Source organism: Halictus rubicundus, chromosome 8 (assembly GCF_050948215.1).
Source record: "Halictus rubicundus isolate RS-2024b chromosome 8, iyHalRubi1_principal, whole genome shotgun sequence".
Taxonomy (NCBI): domain Eukaryota; kingdom Metazoa; phylum Arthropoda; class Insecta; order Hymenoptera; family Halictidae; genus Halictus; species Halictus rubicundus.
The window spans coordinates 16,981,564-17,004,825 of record NC_135156.1 but is presented as its reverse complement, the minus strand read 5'-3'; the positions used below and the strand labels follow the sequence as shown (position 1 = coordinate 17,004,825).

The 23,262-nt window shown below is 45.9% G+C and overlaps 3 protein-coding genes across 5 annotated transcripts; 1 reads left to right on the top strand and 2 right to left on the bottom strand.

The window, feature by feature from the left end:
• The first annotated feature begins 5,160 nt into the window (after window positions 1-5,160).
• Egr (TNF superfamily member 12 eiger) lies at window positions 5,161-9,694 on the top strand. Its single transcript, XM_076792683.1, has 6 exons — window positions 5,161-5,230; window positions 5,314-5,685; window positions 7,516-8,162; window positions 8,256-8,367; window positions 8,992-9,312; window positions 9,389-9,694. Exons 2-6 carry the CDS (start codon window positions 5,320-5,322, stop codon window positions 9,560-9,562), a joined length of 1,620 nt encoding a protein of 539 aa, XP_076648798.1. The 5' UTR covers window positions 5,161-5,230; window positions 5,314-5,319; the 3' UTR covers window positions 9,563-9,694.
• Window positions 9,690-15,404, bottom strand: LOC143356722 (armadillo repeat-containing protein 3). The gene is made up of 14 exons (XM_076792633.1): window positions 15,384-15,404; window positions 15,058-15,320; window positions 14,511-14,835; window positions 14,228-14,415; window positions 13,960-13,978; window positions 13,716-13,919; window positions 13,486-13,648; window positions 13,267-13,424; window positions 13,051-13,206; window positions 12,741-12,979; window positions 12,494-12,658; window positions 10,822-11,031; window positions 10,274-10,661; window positions 9,690-9,981 (listed from the first exon to the last, which is right to left on the bottom strand). The coding sequence occupies exons 1-14, from the start codon at window positions 15,402-15,404 to the stop codon at window positions 9,703-9,705; spliced, it is 2,778 nt and encodes a 925-aa protein (XP_076648748.1). The 3' UTR covers window positions 9,690-9,702.
• Window positions 15,391-22,386, bottom strand: Gli (carboxyl ester lipase-like protein Gli). 3 transcript variants are annotated; one of them, XM_076792668.1, is made up of 10 exons: window positions 22,249-22,386; window positions 20,652-20,959; window positions 18,768-19,926; window positions 18,412-18,602; window positions 18,156-18,342; window positions 17,887-17,992; window positions 17,618-17,813; window positions 17,371-17,486; window positions 17,150-17,178; window positions 16,647-16,815 (listed from the first exon to the last, which is right to left on the bottom strand). In XM_076792668.1, the coding sequence occupies exons 2-10, from the start codon at window positions 20,913-20,915 to the stop codon at window positions 16,781-16,783; spliced, it is 2,283 nt and encodes a 760-aa protein (XP_076648783.1). In that variant the 5' UTR covers window positions 20,916-20,959; window positions 22,249-22,386; the 3' UTR covers window positions 16,647-16,780. The 3 variants fall into 3 exon arrangements, with proteins under 3 accessions (XP_076648782.1, XP_076648783.1, XP_076648784.1); XM_076792667.1 differs by lacking the exon at window positions 17,150-17,178 and having other exon boundaries at window positions 15,391-16,815; window positions 22,249-22,383; XM_076792669.1 differs by lacking the exon at window positions 17,150-17,178 and having other exon boundaries at window positions 16,679-16,815; window positions 17,361-17,486.
• Window positions 22,387-23,262: the final 876 nt, after the last annotated feature.

The following is a 23,262-nucleotide window of genomic DNA, read 5'->3' as shown; positions in this document are numbered from 1 at the left end:
TTCAACCCCCTTAGACCCCTGTCCTTCCCCTGGAAAGCACGCGACTTCCTGGGTGCAACCACCCCCGACGAACCGAAAGTGAATGGCCCGATCGTTCGATCGCTGCTGATCGAAACTGAGGTTCACGTACCGCGGATTGATCGATGATTCATTTATGAGGAGCCTGCGGATTTTTATGCAAAACAGACATCTCGTATTTTACTTGCAACATACGGGAGGTGAATAGGAATTTATGCGAATGATATAGGTAAACCATTTTTGTCCGGAATATCAGTGGTTTTGTAAACATTTGATGTCTGTCGAATTAAGAAGCAACGAATGGATTGTAAGATTTTTTAATGTGATTTTTAGGTACTTCTAGATGGAAAGAATAGAGAAAGCTGTGTTGTGTTCCCTTTTTTATTTGATTTATCCACTTATTGGATAATAATTATAGTACTATGGCACAGATGCGACAAAATTTGAAGCCAGGCAGCCTATAAAATTTGTGTCTCTTCCGTTATTTCAAATATATCATAATATATTAGAAGTTTTCAAAGGACAAATTAAATAGGATTAAAGCATCTTTTCTTCCTTTGTTTAAATATAGCGGGCGAAAGTGGCGCCACTTGTGGCGAAATTGAGAAGCTCAGGTGAGGGGTCCGTACAGCGCCAATCGACGTAGTGGCAAAACGCTCAAACTGTTAGCCAAATGTTACCGACAGGCGATAAACTTACCATCCCCCAGATGGCGCTGCCATGCACTAATACTAATTTCAATTGAAAACAAATAGGTCTTGTACCTAATACAATACAATACAGACAATAACCACCGACTAGATACTGTCTCAGGCAAGGTATAGGAGTAGACCTACTTTACCGACGAGACTCCGTCGGTAACTTGAGTCTCTGCACGTTGTCAGTTCTGTCGATAACGTTTGGCTAGAAGTTTGAGCGTTTTGCCGCTGCGTGGCGCTGCACAGATCCCTGAACGGAGCAAATGATTCTTGCCGAAATTCGTTGCCTTTTATGGCACAAACGGCAAGAATCATTCGCGCACGAATAAAAAAAACAAATATTTTAATGTTTATGTTTCGAAGACTCAAATTGAACCTGGCCATAACTGGCTTATATATTGCCATACTGTCTTCTTGATTCTGTTCCCATGATCATTTTGCCAGAAGCGTTTCTGACGTTAAAACAAGCCGACGTATCTGACCGGTTGCATATTCCATGTTTTTCTTGTTGGTCGTATACTGCTTCCAAGAACGCTATACTTGATTTTCCTGTGATGGCTTGCATTCGAGCGTCAAGTTTCCATCGTCGAGTACCGACGATGACTTTTGCTGTTTAATATTTTGTAGAAGTAGGTGCTGATCATTGGTTTATTGCGGCTGGAATATGAAAGGGGAAGAAGCAGCCGAGGACAGGCAACATAATATGGCCCCTAAAACAGGAATTTGACTCCTAACCCCTGGTCAATTGCGGCGCTATATTTAGCCGAGAGGAGCACGCTGATCATCGATTCAGTGGCGTGACGATCGATCCTGAAACACCCACAATCCACGATACGCGTCTCGCACATTCACAAATCTATTTATGTATATCTGATTCCTTATTATCCTATTGAAGGAAGGTGGTTGCTTAAACTGCAGCCAGTTAGAATAATCGTTTACGTTTACACACGCGAGAAAACAATTGACGCTGGTTACAGCTCTTAATATAATGTCGCGTCGCCGGAAGTTGGGTATTCATTCCGGAACGTGGGAGCCGCTTTCGTGGCTTCTAAATTCGCGTCCAAAATAAACATTCTGGACTCTTTCAAACATAACGATCGGCCAACTTCCGGGTTCGAAGACATTCGTGCCGTGTATTTACAAATCGTATCAGCTTTCAAAGGCTTTTCGTTCACGACTGAATTGCCGTTTGAAGTCCGGTAGAAACCGTTGCGTTCGAACGGAGTATTTGAAATCGTTTTCTCGGTACCGTAACCGCAAGAAAGTCGTGGAAAAAACAAGTGGGCAGATCGGGCGAAATAAGGTGAAAGACCGTATGAAGCAATTGGCAGTATGTTTCGGCTCGTTGAACCAGTAAATTGATACAGATCACGAATTTTCGTCTTCCTACGCGGGAAGACTCAATTGCAGTGCTAATGGCACACGTGCGCCGCGGTGGTCGCACGGTGACTAATTACGCTCGCAATTGTAGAATTCCTGATAACGCGGTTGCGACAGCGTAGGCATCCACGACATTTGTGAACTCTTCTACGAATTGATAATCCCGAGGCGAAGTTCGCTTCGGCGTAGTATGCAGCGAGTTCGAACTCGAGCAACTCGGACGAATTAATTACTGCACAACTACGCGCCGATAGTCTTTTTCAATTTTAATGTTCCATGCCTTATACCCAGGCGGCAACAACCAGTGGAAAGTATAGCAAGCAGTCTCAGTATTCTGTATCTTGTTATTACAAGTTTAAGAGTATAACAATGACGACAAGCATGTTACAGCACAAATTTCCTGCGAGATAGTCTTCGGGGGAGAGAAGAAATTTCTCGAAGAGGTTCTTACGGGCGTTCCCATGGCCGCGACGGTTCCAGGAGCCGTTCTGTATCAAATTCGCTCTGCCCCGAAGGAATTCGGAATTGGAGATGTTGTCCCCGGCATGGGTCTCTCGTCCACGTTGTTGCAGCCTTTCCTGGAACAAGCGTGCATTCTGAGAGAAATATGGCCAATAGTGGGCGTTCGAGCGGCTTCGTGACGGGACGGATGCGACGCCAACAAGTTGCAAATGAAAAAAATTCATGCTGACTTCGTTCGAGTCGCTGGAACTCAATTAAGCTCGAATTAAAAATTCCTAGAAAAAGTATACACCGTTCTCTTGCAATTTACACATTTCGTTTTCTATGCGCTTCCTTATTTTTAATTTAACCCTCGGACGGCGACGATTGGATCGACCTTGACCCAGCATTTCAAAGACGTCATTTAATTTCTGAATTTTGATTTTCTGATAAGAACGGGACTAGACCGGACGTAAAACAGTAAAGACGTTTGAAAATTTTGGAAACCCTTTTGCATTATTTTCAACTCCTTAAAATGATTAAAATTGATCGAAACAATTATGTCGCATAGAAATCCGCGGTGTATGGCGGATCTAATTTATAAATAAGATAATAAGACTTTCAGTTGGATCGAGGCGACGTAATTCCCCATCGATCCCGAGAGCTTTATCGATCGCGAGGGGCTATTGTACCGGTCGAGGAGGCTGCGTCCCGTCGATGGATCACTGATCTACGCCACTGAGGTCCAGGGACGAAGGCGCTGCTGTAATCAACTCGGACGTGTTTTCTGCTTTCGACTCACGAGTCACGATCAGTATGCCCGAGTCTGTCGAGCACGTTGGTTGCTTCTTTCTCGTACGGTCGAGCTTGCAAGTTCACCACTGTTCTTCGATTCGGTTTCAGTCAGATCGTCTCATCGCTGAACCTGCACAGTGCCGCATCCGTTTACCAGACAGTAATTATCAGATTACAAGGACTTTTCACAAAAATTAAAATCACCTCGACGACCCCAACTCTTCCGGTGGGTCACGACGAATCTCAAAATCATCCGGGAAAGATTCTCAGTGAAAATCGAAGAGGCAAGAAGAAACGAAAGTTGAAAGCTCGGGTCACAGTGTTCCGAAAGATGGGAGCTAGCTGTACTAATGGGATTTTAAAAATAATGTGATTACCAGACCGCGGGACTTTATCCCGAAGAATTTAAAAATACAGTTGTATTATTCCCAGCTTGTTACAATCGTTAAGAAGAAAATCGTACGTCTGCGTGGCTCCTGTAGCTGGAAGTTACAAAGTCTGCATAAAAATCCTCAAGAGGAAGTAGCAATTAGTAGATCTTTGTGCAAACTAAAAATTGCAAGGAACAACAATCGCAAGGAACCGGTGCCCAGCAGAAATCTCTTAACTTCAAAAAGCTGGGAACAATACATCTTAACACTAGATTTACGGAGCACTAAAAGTGGCCAGTTTGGATTATTTTATAAAAATACCAAGAATTCAGCCAGATTTTGAGCAGGCTTTTACTATAATATATGTTCCAAGGAATAAATGTGTTAAATAAATTTCCTGTAAACGCATTTCTACAATCCCAATAATTGTAAATTAAAGAAAACATAAAACCCGTCGTTTTGACGGGTCCCGTAAATCTAGTGTTAAATTCTTCCGGATTGCCCTACCATAATTGCACAAAATCCAAAGCGTGTTAGACTTTGGGTCCGGTGCAGCTAGCATGCGGTGCTCGGAACACTGTGCGACCGTTCGAGAGGACGAGTAGGGGAGACAAAAGCGAGGAAGGGTTCCGGCGGTGAGGGGGACGAGGGGGTCGAAAGGGGGTCGAATCTTCGATATTCTCTTCGCGGCGGTCCTGCCCCTCTGGACCTCCTCTGGACCTCCTCTGGACCTCCTCTGGCCAAGAAGAAAAAACCCACCGGACTGGTTTTAAAGAGGGCCAGGTCGAGGATGCGGGACATTTAACGTCTTGATCCTTGCGGCGAGATCTGTGGGGTCGGCCGAGGGCAGCGTGCGACAAATCATTTAAAGGCGACCGATCATTTTCGCGTACCTGACCGCGCACGATTCGTTCGCAGAGGCTGTTGATACGATTCGCGGCCGAGATGCTCGACCCGTGACAGTGAACCGCTGATGGAAGGAGAAAGTGCAAGCATGCGGTGCTCGTTATCGCGACGTATTTAGCGATTGTGTAATCGCCGAGGGGCTGTCGAGTAGCGAAGACGCGAACAGGCGAACGCGTCGCTAAACGCTCGAGAATCGGTGGCCAACTCCGGAGCCAGTTGATAACGATCCGGCGACCGTTCGCATGGACTTCGTCGACTAATTGGCTCATCGATGCTCGCTCGTAACCTCGCCTGCGCTTGATCAGAGATAACAGAATCTTCGGTGTTTAGATGGACCGGCAATTTCTTAGACATTTCTCTTCCCTCTTCACTCGGCGACCGTGTTGGACCGGACCTGTGCGCGCAGAGAAGAGGATCTTCAGCATTTAGGACAACATTGGAGGAATTCCTCTCTCACGTAGCTACTTCCCAATATGGTTTTGCCGCGTGCGAGGTAAAGAGTCGGCCACAGTGTTGGCATCTGCCTGAGACCTGAAGGAAAAGGATTATTCAGTGTTAGAACTTTCGGTGGCTGAAGACGACGTTGCATGAATTGATCTCATACTACTTGCTGGATGTGATGTAAAGAGTCTCCTAAAGCGTCAGCTACCGTCGGTCGAGATTTTGAGTAGCATACCCGGGTGAACTTGAAGAATTGGTTCGAGATCAAGATGACTTCCGTGCTACCGGAAGAGGAGAGCAGAGTCGTGAAGCTGAAGCAGAAGCTGATGAACGACGTCCGGGGTAAGGAGGAGGTGCGCTCCTTCCTCAGCTTCTCGAGGGAGAACCTGAGCATCTCGCAGTCGGACCTCGAGCAGAACTTCAACAAACAGTGGTTCCGACCCCGAAGACACACTGTTTTAAGCGTGCTCGCGCTCATGATTGCTGTTCTCTGCTTGGGTCTGGAAGCGTGGAAGCTGCGCTGCTCCTTGACGAACGCCAGGCAGATCGAGGAGCTGAAGCGGGACGTGGAGACCTTGAAGCACCGGTTCCTCGAGCAGGACCTCCTGGACGAGCTGAAAGCGTTCGAGGAGCAGGTGAGTTCGGTATCGACAAATCGCAGCTTTTCCAAGCGTTCGATAGAAAAATTAGGACACTCATCTTTAACACTAGGTTTACGGAGCACTAAAAATGACTATTTTACATTACTTTGTAAAAATAACGTGAATGTATCTATCAAAGTTTGTAGCCGTTTTTTAAATAATATATACCCAAAGAAATCAATTTGTTAAATGATTACTCATGGATGTATTTCTACAATCTCAATATTCGCAATCTAAAAATATTAGAATCCGTCATTTTGACGGGTCCCGTAAATCTAGTGTTAACACTGAACCTACCACGGTCAAATGACCGGTTTTATAGTTTACAATTATTGAAATTATAAAGATTCATTTATGGAAAATAGTGGAATAAATTACGGACAATCTCAATGAATTTAGAGTTGCCATTTTTATAAGGCAATATTTACCAGATACTGTCAATGCTTGGTAGGTTTAGCGTTAAACTGCCGTCGTTTACGGAAAATAGAAATTTTCTGTGTCGACTGCAAGATGCGAAAATACAATCCCTTTCTTTTTTCTCGCAATTTTCACGGACGAATCATCACACTTCACAGATCAGTGTGAAAGTTAACCCTTAGCACTCGAATGGCGACCGTAAGGTGTAAAATTTGTTACATTATTAAATTTGTTTGTATCTAATAAATTACTAAACACTTCAATATTGTACGAGTAAACTGCACCATTTTCGTATGTACAAAAAAAAATATATAGGAGGGAAATATTCTAGGTCGGAAGAAATGTTTCGTTTTGTAGTTAAAATGGCTTCGAGTGCAAAGGGTTAACAAATACAAATGATTAGAAGCGTTTAAAGGATTTCAAACTACAGTTGATCGTTTTCAACTCTATAAAGTTATTCAGGACAAAATGAACGTCAACGTAGCTTCTGCCCCTCGTGACTCATGCAGACGATTTCGATTCTGCCGGTTTATGGAAAATCAGAATATTCGTTCTGCGATGTATGTACGCCTCGCTGATCAAGTTCTGAGGTAACGAGATTATTTATAACAGTGGCATATCGTTTCGCTTGAACCGCAGAGTGCCCTCCTATGTCGCTCCGGGAGTATCGTATCGCGGACGAGAGAAACGGATCGTCGCGGCGGTGGTCGTGAATTATGCTATTAATTACAGGCGATAACCCGAATCACGTGTAACAACACGAGTAATCGGGTTATCGAGCGTGGTACGCGTGACACGAGAGGTCGGTGATAAGCCGAGGGACCACGTGTTCCTGGTTGGCTCCCTAAACGGTTCGACGACCGGTCGATCGCCGGGAAAACGTAAATCTGAACGCCCTTTAACACTTTGACTGCCAGACTGGGAACCTCAAAAATTGCATAACATCAGAGCAAGTTATTTAATGAAATAAAAATTGAACGCACGATATGAAATAGTTCTCCAACTTTCTTGCATTTCACAGATCGTTTTTTCTGTCCTTGACCTTGAATGACCTTGGACTAATTACAGTCACCGAATTCCTAATGAAAGGGACTATCATTGTAGGTGTTTAAAAAAGGGTGGTACCATTTAACAAAAGTCACGGTGACCTTGATATCTCCAAAAAAATGACGTAAAAACAAAATTCTTTTTTTTTTGTTCATTCAACTTTGTCCTTACCATATTTTACGTATCTTTAGAAACAACAAAGATATTTGAGGTGCTAACGTTCGGTGACTCACCCTGTGTATTAACGTAATATTTTAAAAACTGGACAAATAATTCCGTCAGCCACATATGGGTGACATGGCAGTCAACGTGTTAATGACTCCGTTCGTTTCCGAGTGATGAGAATCATTCTGAGCGCAGCTGTACGCCGCCGAGCCGAGCGACGAGGATGACGACGATGAGGACAACGACGAGGACGATGACAACGACGACGAGGATGACGACGACGACGACGACGACGACGACGATGACCCGGGGGAGGCGGACATCGAGAACGCGGACTACGACATCGCCTACGACGTCAGCAACGATGACAGTAGCACAGCTTCCTCGGACCGTCACGCGTCCTCTTCGACCAGCAAAGAGGCCGGATCGTTCCTCCTGTTCTCCCCACCGAGTTACGGGGCCAGGCCTTCCGATTTCCCAGATTACCCGTCGACCATCGCACCGGTGCCATCGATGCCGCAGCCTCCCAGCGCTGACAAAGCCATGATGAAACTGTTGTCGGCGGTGCGCAAGGCCGAGGCCAAGCACGGCCAGGAGCCGAAGACTCGGGACGGTGGTCGCAGGAACGCGGAGAAGGATCGTCACCTGGAAGAACAAGATCATAAGAAGTCTGCCGAAGAGCAACGGGACCAACCGAAACCGAGTACCAAACGGAAAAGAGACGTTCCAGGCGCTAAGGAGACGCTGCACCGGCTGCAGGAATGGAGAGCCGCTGTGAAACGGAAGCGCAACCTCGACGAGCAAGGGACCCCGAAGAAACCGTGCCGGAAGAGACACGTCAGGTACGATCTTTCACGAAGACCGAGGTGAATTTTTCGGGAAGGCTTTTTCGTAGCTGAAGAGTACAAATGCGAGTTGCTACTTCCTTTTTCCAGGGCCAGACACGCGGCCAAAAGACACCTTACCCATCCAGCAACGGAAAATCAACACAACTCGGATGTTCAGAACTATCAATCGCAGCCAATGGACTCTGCGAAACACTTGCAGGTACATGATACGATGGCTAATCGTGCCAGGCGATTTTACGGTCCGCCTGTTACCGGCAACCCGGTGTACAGCGGTGTATTTGCATAGCCATCGCCAGGCTCGCTAATGAAACTGTAGATGCACCGCTGCACACGGGGAAATCAATCAACAGGCGGTCGTACACTTGACCCGGTAAACTACTGTGGTCGCCATCTATCAGCGGTATTGTTTAAAGACGAATGTCATGACTAGACAGCGGATTTTATGCATTTATAAGAAAAAAAATGAGTGTCATAAAACAGTACAAACAGTAGAAGAACTTAAAATACTGTTATATTATTTTCATCCTATAGAAAATATCCTGTAGAAAATTTTTATTTTGCATAGAGATCCTCTGTCTAGTCCTTTGTGCCCAGTATATCAAGCTGCTTCTTCAAAAGATCCTTTGCTATTTGAAGGTGCCCGAGCACGCCCTCGCCGCTCACTATAGCGCCAATAGCAATCCTATAGAACATTAATTTCTATTTCACTCCAGTTTGCTGGAAGTCAAGTAGAAAATTTTTATTTTGCATAGAGATCCTCTGTCTAGTCCTTTGTGCCCAGTACATCAAGCTGCTTCTTTAAAAGATCCTTTGCTATTTGAAGGTGCCCGAGCACGCCCTCGCCGCTCATTATAGCGCCAACAGCAAGCTGCCAGGTGTGAGCAATTGCCAGCGCAAATGCAGTAATTGCAAACCGTCGGACATGGGGCAATGTCACAGGGACAGGATATTCACCGCGTGGCGGGCCACCGATTGGATGCACGGGGTACTAATGGACCAACACTTCAACATGCTCGAGGACGGTAGTCTCATAATACCGAGGGACGGGCTGTATTTGGTGTACGCGCAGATCCACTACTTGGACACGATCCACGCAGCCGGATTCCGGTTGGAGGTGAACAATCGGAAAATTTTGCAGTGCACGGTGAGTAAGAAACTCGTTCTCGGACAATGTCCGGGACACGTCGGCGTGGAACAGTTTTCGAATCGCACGGTTCCAGGTGACGAGAACCGGCACGAAGATCGACCAGACCTGTTTCTCGGCGCAGGTGACGCCACTCCGGAAAAACGATTCTCTGTCCTTGAAAGAGGTCGAGGAGTCCGCGAGGGGCGTCATACTCGAGGACATCCACAGTTTCTTCGGTGTGGTCAAACTCGGAGACATACCCACGTAGATCCCGTGACCGAGACGTGACATTGAACAAACATTATTCTATTTTACCAGCGGAATAATTTTACAAGGTGTTTCTTGATTGTCTACGATCCAAAGAGTGCAGCGAGAGTGACGGTGGGAAGAACTGATCTTGTAGAGGTTTCAGTCGCGGCACACCCGTCGGCAAGTCGACTGATGCTCGCGATACAGCTTCGCCCGACGACTGTTTATCGAGATCAGGTCGCCGGGCGAGTGTATCAAGTCGACGATGAAATTCGGCTTGAGCAGCTTCGACGGGAACGTCGTTCGACGACGATCCACCGGCACCGAGCCCGCTTGGGATGCGCGCGGCTGTAGCTGTTGCAACGTCAGGAACTCTGGACACGTTGGGGTCCCCTCTATGTAAGGCTGGAACGACGTCTCCTCGGCCGAATCTTTTGTCTACAATGTTGTCATTTTATTAGCTTTATATACCTTGTATAGCTGGCCTGGACAACTGATTGCTCACGAGCCGCTACCCTACTACCGCGCTCTCACTCATGCTTTGTATACTAACAAAAAGCACATAACACGGTAGCGTGGGTTGCAGCTCGTCAGGTCATTGCCCCGTGGTATAGCATACAGGCTGTTCTATTCTAATTCTTGCCAGACTTCCCGATTGCCGCGTCGAATTTTACAAATAGAACAATCTGTATAGCTGACGAGGAATGATCAAGGGAGTGTGACCCGATCAAGAAATCTCAGACATTACTTCCGGCACAGCTATCTCGACCCAAGCCTTCCCGTACTCTCCCCGTACCAAAGCAGCAGGTAGATACACTCTATCCGCGATTACTTTAAACAGTAGGGCTCTCTCGAGATAGGAGCCGATTCGCAGGACCCCTAACGGTATCACGCTGGTCTCTATAGTGTCTTTGATCTCTTTCAAATGGATTTCCAGCTGATGGTCGATGCAGTGGAGGAATTGATCGGGTCCCGACATTTGCTTGGCCACGAACTTCGCCAACATTTGAGCACGCGACGCCACGTAGCTCACGTTTGTCAATCCCGGCTTCGTTTCCGATGCTCTGCGCGAAAGATGTACAATGATTATCGAAGAACAATAAATGATATTTGTCAAACTGTATAACCGTACACGCGCTTCGATTCCGCGGCGACGACCATGCATTTGAACAGCTCCACGTAGTCGTGCAGGCAAGGGTCGCATTGCAGACGGCTAAATCTCGACTCCGCCTCTAGACCTTCTATCTGCGCGGACAGGAACACTCGAGGACGGATCACGCTCTCCGCTCTTCCGGTGCTGAGATTGTCTGCAAGATCGAGTTGCGTGACTCACGTCGATCGCGCCAGAATCGGCAATCAATACCTTCTACGGTCGAATGACGCAACGTATCCTGGGATTCCAAGGAGTGAGCCCGTATGCAGTTCACCACGTAAATGGGCTCCATCGGGCAGAACTTGAACCGGAAGATGTCGTCCAATATTGGAAACCTGTTTGCAATTCAGGCGTCGAGACAATTTCAGAAATCTTGCTCTCGAAGCAGACCCAACTACTTGACGTCGCACAGTGGTCCCAAATCGCCAAAACGTGGTCAAAACCTCATAACTTATTAAAAACTTATTGGTTCCGCTTGAAAATTGGTATTAGGCCGTTTTTGGGGTCGTTGACCACGAATCAGTATTTGAAATTAGAAAAAACAAAAAGGCGGATCCAATATGGCGGACATATACATTAAAAAATTATTGGTTCCGCTTGAAAATTGGCATTAGGCCGTTTTTAGGGTCGCTGACCACGAATCAGTATTTGAAATTAGAAATACAATATGGCGGACATATAAATTGAAAAATTATTGGTTCCGCTTGAAAATTGGTATTAGGCCGCTTTTTGGGGTCGCTGATCACGAATCTGAACTTGAAATGATAAAAAAGAAAATGGCGGATCCAATATGGCGGACATATACATTAAAAAATTATTGGTTCCGCTTGAAAATTGGTATTAGGCCGTTTTTAGGGTCGCTGATCAGGAATCAGTATTTGAAATTAGAAAAAACAAAATGGCGGATCTAATATGGTGGACATATACATTAAAAAATTATTGGTTCCGCTTGAAAATTGGTATTAGGCTGTTTTTTGGGGTCGCTGATCACGAATCTGAACTTGAAATTATAAAAAACAAAATGGTGTAACCAATATGGCGGACATATACATTAAAAAATTATTGGTTCCGCTTGAAAATTGGTATTATGTCGTTTTTGGGGTCGCTGACCACGAATCAGTATTTGAAATTATAAAAAACAAAATGGCGTATCCAATATGGCGGACATATACATTGAAAAATTATTGGTTCCGCTTGAAAATTGGTATTATGCCGTTTTTGGGGTCGCTGACCACGAATCAGTATTTGAAATTATAAAAAACAAAATGGCGTACCCAATATGGCGGACATATACATTAAAAAATGATTGGTTCTGCTTGAAAATTGACTTAAAACTTACCTAGCTGAAAGTTCATATTTTAGGTTTTGGCCACGTTTTCCGGCTTTGGGACCACTGTGCGTCGTTTCAAGTTGCTTTAATACTGGGCCCAATGTCGCTCGGGTTTCAAAGACCAGTTTACAGGTGGGAGAAAATTTCGGCTTCACTTTTCATTTATTATCAATTAAAAATCGTTTACTCGCCGAATTCTTGCGAGGAAGTATCTTATGACGTAAGCAACGTACACCTCTGCTGGCCGGGTTGCAGCATTTAGGCGGATTTTTAATGGTTAATAACTAGAAAGTGAAGCCGAAATTACAATCTTTTTACTCTTCTATTGTGGTGGAGCCCTCAAATTTTCTCCCACCTGTAGTCGAACACCCTATATTTGATTAACCGGCCCGAGATCCGGATACGCGCCGGTCAAGAGGGACTCTACTATAATCCGGTTAGACGGTTTCATAAGAATCAAGTCCTACGGGCAGATGTTTCTCCGTAGAACGTAGAATCCATTCTGGGTGACGTCGTGCAGCGAGAGTCGTCCGGTGAAAGCAAACTTGATCGGCAGGTGGGCGTCGAAGAGTGCGTCGATGCACGTGTTCCAGGACGGCACAATCTTCGCGGAGGATTGGTTCTTCAGCATGCTTTGTCCGAGGCATTTTCACCGGTTAGTTTCATCGGGAACGATCTAACAAACTAAGGGTCCGTGGGGGGGAGTTCGCTTACTAATTCAGATATCTGGTGTGCACGAAAGCGTCGGCCAAAACCGGATCCGCGCATAACAATTGAATGAGTTGGACGGCTGCGTTCCTTGTTGGGACCGAGCTGACGTCACATAGCATATTATATAATCTGTGTGGCCCGCGGCTCTTCAGGAAAGCGGATCTTCCGATCTTGTCCGCGCAGAGGATAGCGATCGCGTTGCAGCAAGCGATCCTGTACTCGACCGTCGTTGGGCATGACAGCTGAAAAATTGACAAGCAACTCACATTATCGTTTACAATTAGACAAATCTGCCTGCTATCCAAAGGGTCACCTCGAAGGACGCGCACAGCACATCCATAGTCTCCGCATTGACAACAGCACCGCGCAACGACTGATTCCTTCCTATGGTCGTCAGGCATTCGATGGCTCCGATCAGAATCTCTACGGGGATCTTCCCTGGTTGTTTCATCAGCCACACGAGATAATTCTGTGGAGTCGTTAAACCGTTCCGTTTAGTTTAGGAATTCTTTTAGCCTTCCCTCTAGAGGAGAAATGATTTCCGACTAGACCTAATCGAAACAGCTACCTGGCCCTGCATGTCTAAGAAATCCTGGCAATTCTTTACGTCGCAATTGAGCAGCTGGTTCAAGGCAAACATCGCTGCCTCCCTGGTGCTCCACTTCAACGATTCGTTTTTTAATATATCTAGGATACGTGTATGTACTTCTTAGGAAAGCGACCACAGAGGAACGTAGCTAACATCTACCTAAGATATTTGTCATGCAATTGCTGGCAGTCAGCTCTTTGGCTGCCTCGGTGTGCATGGTCATCATGCCGATTCCGTGGCAACTGGTCTCGTATACGTTCGCTGTTACGCTGCCTCCGAGCGTGCCCAATAAATGGGTCACGATACCATGAGCGTAGAGCGCCTACGGAGCAAACAAGCATCCGATAAAATAATAAGATTCGGCTTTCGTCGAGCAAGGATACCTTTACCTTTCTACCCAGAGGTGTGTGAGAAAGGCGAACCGCTACGTCCAGAGCCTCCATGAAGAGTTTCGAGTGCGCCGCGTCCTCTATGTACTTTAGTATCTTCCCGATACCGCCTATGTCGTGGAGCAGCTCCACCGTGGCGGTGTTATCGGACGCCAAACAAAGGACCCTAAGTACCTCCCCGTGGATATCTTGCCACTCGTCGTTCTAAACCGAGGGAGACGCAAGATTAAAGGGCTACATACACCTTGGTGGGTCTAAAAGAACTAGAGTTTTATTTTGAATATAATATAACATTAACACGTCTTGCACGGGCCGCCAAAGTCTTACCGTGTTGCATTCATTCTTGCAACGCACGTTTTGTATTTTTGCAACGCATGTCTATCCGATTTTATTGTAAAAACATCACAAAAACCGACTTTAGTCGCTTCCCGCGCAAGATGTGTTAATAATTTTATAATGAAAACTTTTGTCCACGCTTCAAGGTGTATGTAGCCTCTCAAGTATTACAGGACCACACGCGACCCTGTCTTACATCTAGGAACCTTAGCAAAGCTTGAAGACCGTGCGATTTCCTGAAAATCTCCTGCAGCGACTCGTCTTGGTTCCTGTTCACTATATTGGCTATTACATCCAGGGCTAGCCTTTGGATCTGAAGGTAGGGTGAGTCGAACAGGTCGTACACGACGTTCAAGTTAAAGTTCTGAAAGGATGGAAGAACGTGCGTTAACGAGGAACAAAACAGACACGTTAGGGAGATGTTAGAAACGCTCTGTTTAACTGTTCACCCTAGTACACCTTTGTCTCCATGACCGCTTTCGATCCGACGGGGTCCTGCAACAAGTTGAACAGGATCTGCAAGTTGTTCCTCTTGACGTCCGGGTCAGGCGACTGTAGCTTCTCGAACAGGAAGTTCAGCTGCGAACACATTTTTAACAGCTGCGCCGCGCCGAACAGGTCGCTCGACATTTCCGCCAATATCCAGGAGGAAAATTCCTGCATGAACAGGTCCTTGTCGGAGATCAGCACTTTGGCGAAGTAACAGACATAGTAACTGGTCTCCAGCAGAAAGTTCCGCACGTTGGGAATCAGTATCATCTCCGCCAGTAGCTTCGCTGCGAATCTAGGTTCCAAATCAATGAATACACGGTTCTGTTCAATGACGGCTCGACTAACAATAGGTTTACGGAGCACTAAAAGCGACTGTTCTTTCATTACTTTATTCAAATACCGATAATATGTCTGTCCAAATTTTTTTAATATGTAATATTAAATGGCTGCATAAGCGTAGATTAAAAATCTCGGAACGCGTCCCGTAAACCTAGCGTGAAAAGTTGAACGAAACCTTCGGATAAATAAATCTTCGTGCTCGATCAACGGGATCACGCTCTCCACGAGGTCGAGATCGAACAACACTTCTAAATTCTCTTTGGATTTGCTGCCGTATTTGGAAAGAGCGGCGGACGCCGCCAAGAGCACAGGTTGTTCCTGGCATTTCAGGAGCAGTATCGCCGTCCCAGGATACTTCACTTCCAGACGAAGCGGATCGAAGTTGTACTTGCTCTGCTCGTGGCGGTCTACGCGCTCCTTTCCTCTCTCCGAACGTTTCTATTCCGAGAAACAACCAGACTGTAAAGGGGAAGAGATCAGCTAGCGTACGACAATCATTACTTCCGCCTTTCTCGGTCCCATGTTTCTTCGTTTAATGTCGGATAAAATCGTTTACATTGCGTCACGTGATAAACAATATGTGCACAATGAACGTGGCCGCGGTCAACGTATCTGAACGATATAAACTGTAAAAAAATCTTACGCAACGGTGTTCTTTGATATTAAAATACTTGCGACGTGTACTTCGTGAATCTTACAAAATATATAAAATCTCTCGCACGGTATAATAACGTGTGTATACATATATATATATATATATTTAATTGTATATAATTCGATTGTGCGTGTAATTGAACGCTTGAAACTTATACGCCTAAATGAACGGTGTCGACGGTGAGAATGAGATCGATTCGACTACAACTACGCGGGGTCCTCTAATAATACTACGCACGTAGCTGCGTACAAATTATACGTATTTGTACATGAAAAATGCATTCGTTTCGTTGCAGTAATGTGTCCTAGCTTACGCTATTGTAAAATATATTACTATTACGTGTTGCTCTCTCGCGAAAGGCTATCCGTATATTCTACAAGGCACAACGTCGATCCTTATAAGCCTAAAATCGGTACAAAAATGGTATAAAGTAAGTGCAGTGGCTCGCGTAATCGATCAAACACCCTTTAAAACGGAATAAGTTGTAGACAGCACAATTTTATCAAAATTTTCTTTGCGCCTTACCTAATCCTTTCGACTTCTCAAGAACTCTCAATTTGTTTGTTTCAATTTTAACACTAGACTTACGGGACGCGTGAAAATGGCGCTTCCTAATATTTTTAAATTACTTTCATAAAGTAATACAAAACAGTTATTTATAGTGCTCCGTAAACCTAGCGTTCAAACAGTTATTCTGATTAAAGGGTACTTGATCGGTCACTGTATATCGATGTATGTACATTACAAATACAACGGTTTTATGGACGGATGAAATATTTAGCAGAACCTTCTAATATTAATAAAATTCAGTCGTCACGCGCCGTTACTTGTCTTCGACGGAGACGGGGTTCTCCGTGCTTCGCTTATTACTATCTCGAATAAATAAGAAACCTGCGAAATTGGGAATTTTATACAGCTGTCTGCGGGACACCCTGAACAAGCTGCGTTCTGCTTTTGCGTAACGAGGTCTGGCTCAGCGCTTTGTTCATCTTGGGATGGCCGTTCGGCGAACTGGTAACGAATCCCTCGGAGCGCATATCCTTCAGCGAGATGTTCGAGTTGCTTCTGAGCGAGGGTGTCGAGCTGAACTTCCGATTCTGCGTTAGTCGATCCTGAATCTTCGCCTCGTTCTGCCTTGTGGCTCTGGACCTCAACGGCGGCGCGTCCCGGTACTCGTAGACGTTCTCCTTGGAGGACCGAGTCAGATTCTCGATTCCCTCCGAGGGTTCGTCGTCTCGAACCATCAGGATGTCCCCGCTATAGTAGTGATCAGATTGTCTAAAAACACCCGAAACAACGATTAGCATCTTGCTCCGGATAAACGTATTAGAAAATTGAGTACCGTTCTACAATTCCACTTACGACCGGGGACCGAAAGAGTTATGAAACTTATTATTACACCGGGGATTTTATGCATTTATGGATTTGAAAATATCGATACGTCACTTTCAACTTCGAAGAATTATTCGAGGTAGAAACTAGTTTCATGGAATTTTGCATAAAAATCCACAGTCTGCTTATTATTATGATTTCTTGGACACAGCGAGAATTTCGAAAGTGTTTGAATGTCACACGTGCTTGGATACTACGTGCAAGGTGCTGTTTCAGTTACCTGCGTACACTCGGGCAGCCTTGGTCTTGCTGCGTGAATAGTAAGCAGAGATACCGTTCAATTAGTAAATGGAATTCAATGAGTGTTAAGTCTACGGTTTAAGTAGTATGTAAAACCAGAACCATGTCCCGCATGCTCTACAACTAGATTATCGGGTAGCATACCCTACCAGAGCCTGGAGTAGTCTACATATGGGTTTGGTTCTGTTTACCTTTTCTTACCTTCTGGCGTTACGCCAAAGCATGCAGCACACCACGGATAGCACGATCAGCAGCAGACACGCTGTGGAGACTGACCAGAAGGCGATTTGCAATGGCTGCTTCGGTTCCCACCAATACTGTAATTACGTTCTCATTTGTATTCGTGCGAAGAGTAACTCGTATGACGGAAGAATCGGTAAAAAGGGCATTTTATCTTGCATTTTTCTTGCTTGCAATTAGTCATTATAGCAAACGAGCGTGATCTGACCTCGGTAACCGGTGGATACGTAGGCACCAAGCGACCAATAACGGTGGGCAGGTACATGGACCAAAAAGCGCTCTCCGTTTGCCTATAATTCAGCAGAATCGAGCTGTTCAAGGTGGTGTTGATATTCAAATACCGCAATTGTCCCTGCCTGGCGACTTCCATGTGCAATCCCAAAATTTGCGACGGTGTAGGGTTCCTGGAACAAAGTAACGTGATCTCTACGCTATACTAGACTACAACGCGTTTTATAAGCCATTTCAAACACGTACCCGAACGTTGCAAAATTTGAATACGCCTTCATAAAGAAGTGACTCATGTTGCGATCGTTATCGGTCCACATGTCTCGTTTCAGTTTCCATTTCTGGGGGAAGAATTCTATAAAATTGTATTTTGTTGTTAGAACATTGTCCGGACGAATCTCCTAAGGTGCGAACGCACTAGCAAGTTTTAAACATTGTACACGCCTCTGCTTTTAAAATCTCGCAAATTAGTTGCTAGTGCATTCGCACCTTTAGGCTGCGTTACACCGCATACACACCAACATCCATGAACGGCGCTCCCGTGAGCCAAAGGAGTTCAGTATCGTGAGATACCCTTCGCCACTGTGGCAGTTTCAACGCTTCTATAGTTGTGTTTAATACGTACAGGAAAGTAGGCACGTGTTGTTCCACCAGAAGTTTCGCCACTTTGTCAAACGGCGCCACAAAATGGAAGTCGGACAACAGCTAAAAAGACAGGATCATTAATTATTCCTGTTCAAACACGCTCTCACGGCTGCAGTACGGTTAGCTTACATTCACATACTGATCGCGAACGTGCGTAACGTTTCTAGGATCCGGCCAGTAAGTGTACATATATTTGATAGCTTCGTATACACCCTGCGGGTTCAGAGTGTAATTATATTGGAGCACGAGTTCCCAGAGCTTTTGATCGAACGATTCCGGATCTATGGTGTACTGGTTCTTTGCCAGTGTGGCGTTGTTATCTGAAATCACAAAAATATTGATACACTGTAAACGCAAGTATTTTGTAGCAGAGTTGGGCATTATTCGAATAACCTTTAGGATAACCTTTTAAATAATTTATATAATTCCTTCATTCGAAACAACATTTTTCCAACTCTGCTTTGGTCTCGCAACTTGTTACTCACACAGTATGTACGCTGCCTCTTGGGTGGTCACGCCAGCCATATATGCCAAGTTACGTTTGTACCTGCGGTTTTTGATGCTGTCTTCCGGCGTTTCGGTAAAGAAGTGCCAGTCAGATGTTCTCCACTCTTCGTAGAGGTTGTCGCTGGGCACGGTGAAGTTGAGATCGTACACGGGTGCCCATGGAAACATTCCAACGTGCGGCCTCAGCTGAGGGTTACCCAGCTCGAGGAAGTTTCGCCCGTCTTTCAAGCATTGAATCAATTTCCAGCTGCTCTCTATGCTGCATCCCAGCATTTCAGCGTACACCCTGGATGTGTTCTGGGCCCTGTACTTGTCCATAATAACTGCCCAATCCGCCAACGGGGAACCCGACTGAGCAATTACTTTCGAGACCATGTCCCTCGTTCTAGGAGAAACCATAAGCAGTCCGGCGCTAGCGGCACCAGCGCCTGGACCAAAAAGCGTGATCGCGTCGGGATTGCCGTTGAAAGCTCGAATATTATCGTACACCCATCTCAACGCCATCGCCTGGTCCAATAGCCCATAGTTCCCGGGACTGTTCTCGTCTCCGGTGCTCAGGAACCCCAACGCACCCAACCGATAATTAATCGACACTACTACAACGTTGTAAAACGCCGCCAACATGTGGCCAGGAAACAAGTTACTAGCTCCATGAGTGAATTCGCCACCGTGAATATAAAGCATCACGGCATACGGTTGAGCTACTCCGGAACCGATGTACGGTGTGAATACATTTAGGTATAAACAGTCTTCGTCCACGTCTTTGACTCCTTTAGTAGCGCCGGTGTATGCGCTCGGCTGGGGACACGCCGGTCCCCAGTCGACGGCTTGCAGCAATTGCCAACCTCTGTGAGGTCTGGGAGGCCTGAAACGACCCTCCCTCGTAGGAGGCATGGCGTACGGAATGCCCAGAAATACATTGACATTGTTCGTGACTCTCTCTACCGGCAGACTATAAGGCCTGTGTCTTGCTTGTGGATCGTCGTACAGGTAAACTTTGAATCCTTGCACTAGGCCGTAGCTAGTGGTGACAGTGACGTCTCTGTCCATGGTTTTCGAGTCGGACCGTTCCCTACCCTGAAGGTCCTCTCGCCAGCCTCCCAGTATTCCAGGCAGTGGCAGTCTCGACGTGGTATCCTGAAAACAATAACAATCTGTACAGAATGTCCGAAGCAATTGGGACATGGTGTATCTTCGAAATGGATCAAACTGCCAGTCGTAATACCTCTACCCAACACCCCCCGATCGCATATTATGAAATAGGAGTATGTTGAACACTCTTTCAAAGCTCTCCCGATGAGCCACTAATTTCTTCTGAACCCTATCTTTTTATTTATATTCTGACAGGGTGTTTCAGAACAAGTGCAATGACTTATACATGGAAATCCAGATTCGCGCATGTAGATTATCAAATCGAGGTCAAACGACTCTCTGAAACGTACTGTACTTTTATCTCGGTAAAGATCGCGGTAGGCTGCGGTCGCACTGGCTGCGATTTTCGATCGCATGCAACACATGCCGATCTCGCTCGCTCCAACGCGACCGAGCCGTTCTCGCGTCAACACGTTGCGACAAATGAGGTATCGCTCGTGTGTTCGATCTTAAGATTGGTCTTAAAAATTTTGTATTTTCGCCTGACGACGCCTATCGCTTCAGTTCGTCCGTCAGAACAGCGATTCAAACGCGTCGAACCAAGCAAAATCGTGTATAGCATAACATCGCTGTTACGCATGGGAGTGACCCAGTATGCGAGCGCGTCGCGTGTCATCGATACGGAGGCGTGTCGACGCGACGTCCTCGCGTAAACGGGTCCACAATGATCACCTGGTGGATTTTCCACGGGCGTTTTCTGCAGGGCTCACCTCATAATGGTACCGATCGTCCGGCAGTCTCGGTGGTCCTTTGTGTACAGGGTCCAGGTAACTGGGACGGTACCCGTACCTCCTATCCTTGTAAATATAGGTATCGGTCCTGCGATCGGGCCCGTTAGAGGGCACATAGACACCGTCTCGGCCATAATACCGGCTGCCGAGTGATATTTGTTCTTGACACAGCACCGCAGACGCGAGGAACCACAGGGGAAAGCAGACGCGAAGAATCAGCCAGCGCGGCCTGTACACCGCCATCTTACCGCGTGCTATGACGTCCCGTGCTACGGAACAGCGTTTCACTGAAACCAGAAAGAGAGAGAGAAAATGGTGAGGGACAGGTGGGGTATGTCCGTGTGAGGCTGTAGCGCAGAGAACGGCCGCGTGACACATTCACCTAAACGCGCTCGCGCTCACGTTGAAACCGGGGAACTCGGTCTCGACGAGAAACTTACCGCGAACCGGGGAAAAGGGAAAGGCGGTACGAAAGTAAAATCCTGCACGTTGACGACGCGCGTTCTACGTACGTACGTACCGTACGTTCATTGAGAAACTGCAACGAGTTCCTCGTAAAAGGTTACACCAGCAGAAACGTGTTTTCCACGGAGAAACACCGGGGTACGGTACCCAGTCGGTTTCGAAACCGACGATGATCACGAACCGCACGCGATCAAGCCAACACCCTGTTTCTCTCGTCGAAACACCAGTACTCGAAGAGAATTTACCGATTTCGTTTTTGACCTAGCTCATTTCTTGTCGAAAATGGTTCTAAATTCAGAGATATGTAAGGAAACTGTTGTTAATGTACCTGCTTGGTGCCTTTTAATAATGTTTCAAAAGAATCTTGAGAAAAATTGGGGAATTTTGAGGCGGCCCCTTGCGTAGGCAACCAGAATGTTTGGAAAACTTTGACACTATGTTTAAATTTGTTTGCATAAATTTTGATTTTGAAACTATAAGTCGATGTAATAGTGTCCAGAGATTGCAAATTCGAAACGACTTTGTGATGTTTTAGAAGAAAATAGGAAATTATTCAAGGAAATGTGACGAATGCACGCCTGCGCGAACGGTTGCCTACGCACAGGGGCGCACAGAAGACGGATGGAGAATTAGTTTGAAAATATTAACTCTAACGTTCACTACCGCTTACGGACGATTTGTAAACCATAAATGGATGTAATACTGTCCAAAGAATGGACATTCGGAGCGATTTTATGATACGTTTAGGATAAAATAGAGAATTTTGTAAGGAATTGCGTGCCTGCATAAACGGTTGCCTACCCACAGGGGAAAACCGAGTAAAGCATTGCAGATCGAAAAATTAGTCCGAAAATGTAAAACATTGTAACTCTAGCGTTCACTACAATTTGCTAACGAAACTATAAGTAAATGTAACACTGTTCAAGGAATGGACATTCTATGGGAAATATAGAACATCTCTTTAGGAAAATATAGAAAATTATTTGAGAAAATTGATGCCTGCGTACCCGGTTGCGTGCGCACAGGGGCAACCAACGAGAGTTCCGGTGACAGATGAAAAATGGATTTAACGTTTAGGAAAATTTTAACTCGGGCGTTCACTGTAACTTACCGATGACTTGTAGTATCGATCGATGATCCCGTTGGCACGTTATCCGGAGTTTCGTTGCGTCATTTTACCGGGAAAAGCGTTTCCAGCGAAATCCTCCAAGGGAAAACGTTGCTCGGTCCAACGTTCCGTGGCCACTGAACGGTAATGTAACACTCGCGTGCAAACAACACGCTGCGATCGGCCGCCCACTCGCCAGTAAATACACGTTGCGACGTGATCGAGGAGCGTGATCCACGGGTGCCTGCGATCGTCGAAGTATGTCGTCGCGTGAATGGATGAGCCGGTGTGCCGTTGCTCTATCCGGTGTAGAAAATGCTACTAATTAGCCCTTCGCTCGAACCGGATCGAATGCGCTGAACAAACACTATGAACCGTATACTCCAGAAATCGGTGGAGTTTGAAGAAAACCGTGCGCCTCTGTGAGTACACTACCGTGAGTACGTTAACAGTTTTACAGAGATTACTGGTTCGAGTAACGGGCACGCTTATCGGAATGAGTATACCTGGAGAGATTAGATCAGTGATGCTCATCGCAATGGTATGGGAGTTCTTTGTCCTGCGTGTTCCGGCCGTTTATCATTTATTGAACTAACGAATTAAATGATTGTAGGTGGACTGGTCATGGTTTGGATTCCTGGAGCCAAATAAAGCAGATGTTATATTTTCTTTAATAATCGATGCTAATAAATAACTGTATGTCGGTTAAGAAAATACGATTAAAAAGATTGTTACAACTAATTTTACATGTGCAGAGGAAGGAAAGGTCCATTTTCCAAGTAAGAACATTTCTCTGTCTGTCCCGCTCATGTTTCCATTCCGGCTTTCCTTACTGCACGCGCAGCTGTCCTCTCAGCTCTCGGATCGTATGAAGAGGAAGATGACGGCAAGCTGAAATTACACGAGAAGAGTTAATAGACAGCCGAGAAATTTAAATTAATAGGAACGCTTCTTCTCGACGTGACAATACTACTCTTCTCCCTTTCGTTTCACCGAAACTGTGGTCGCGAAAACACG

Coding starts and splice junctions, on each gene's coding strand:
- Egr (XM_076792683.1), top strand. CDS start 5,320: ATGACTTCCGTGCTACCGGAAGAGGAGAGCAGAGTCGTGAAGCTGAAG. Junction 5,686..7,515: donor TGAAAGCGTTCGAGGAGCAG/GTGAGTTCGGTA, acceptor TTCTGAGCGCAG/CTGTACGCCGCCGAGCCGAG. Junction 9,313..9,388: donor GGAAAATTTTGCAGTGCACG/GTGAGTAAGAAA, acceptor GCACGGTTCCAG/GTGACGAGAACCGGCACGAA.
- LOC143356722 (XM_076792633.1), bottom strand. CDS start 15,404: ATGGGACCGAGAAAGGCGGAA. Junction 13,425..13,485: donor TTGCATGACAAATATCTTAG/GTAGATGTTAGC, acceptor CACGTATCCTAG/ATATATTAAAAAACGAATCG. Junction 9,982..10,273: donor AAGTAATGTCTGAGATTTCT/TGATCGGGTCAC, acceptor ACAACATTGTAG/ACAAAAGATTCGGCCGAGGA.
- Gli (XM_076792667.1), bottom strand. CDS start 20,915: ATGGCGGTGTACAGGCCGCGCTGGCTGATTCTTCGCGTCTGCTTTCCC. Junction 17,993..18,155: donor AGCGCCGTTCATGGATGTTG/GTGTGTATGCGG, acceptor ACAATTTTATAG/AATTCTTCCCCCAGAAATGG. Junction 16,816..17,370: donor CTTTGGCGTAACGCCAGAAG/GTAAGAAAAGGT, acceptor GGGTGTTTTTAG/ACAATCTGATCACTACTATA.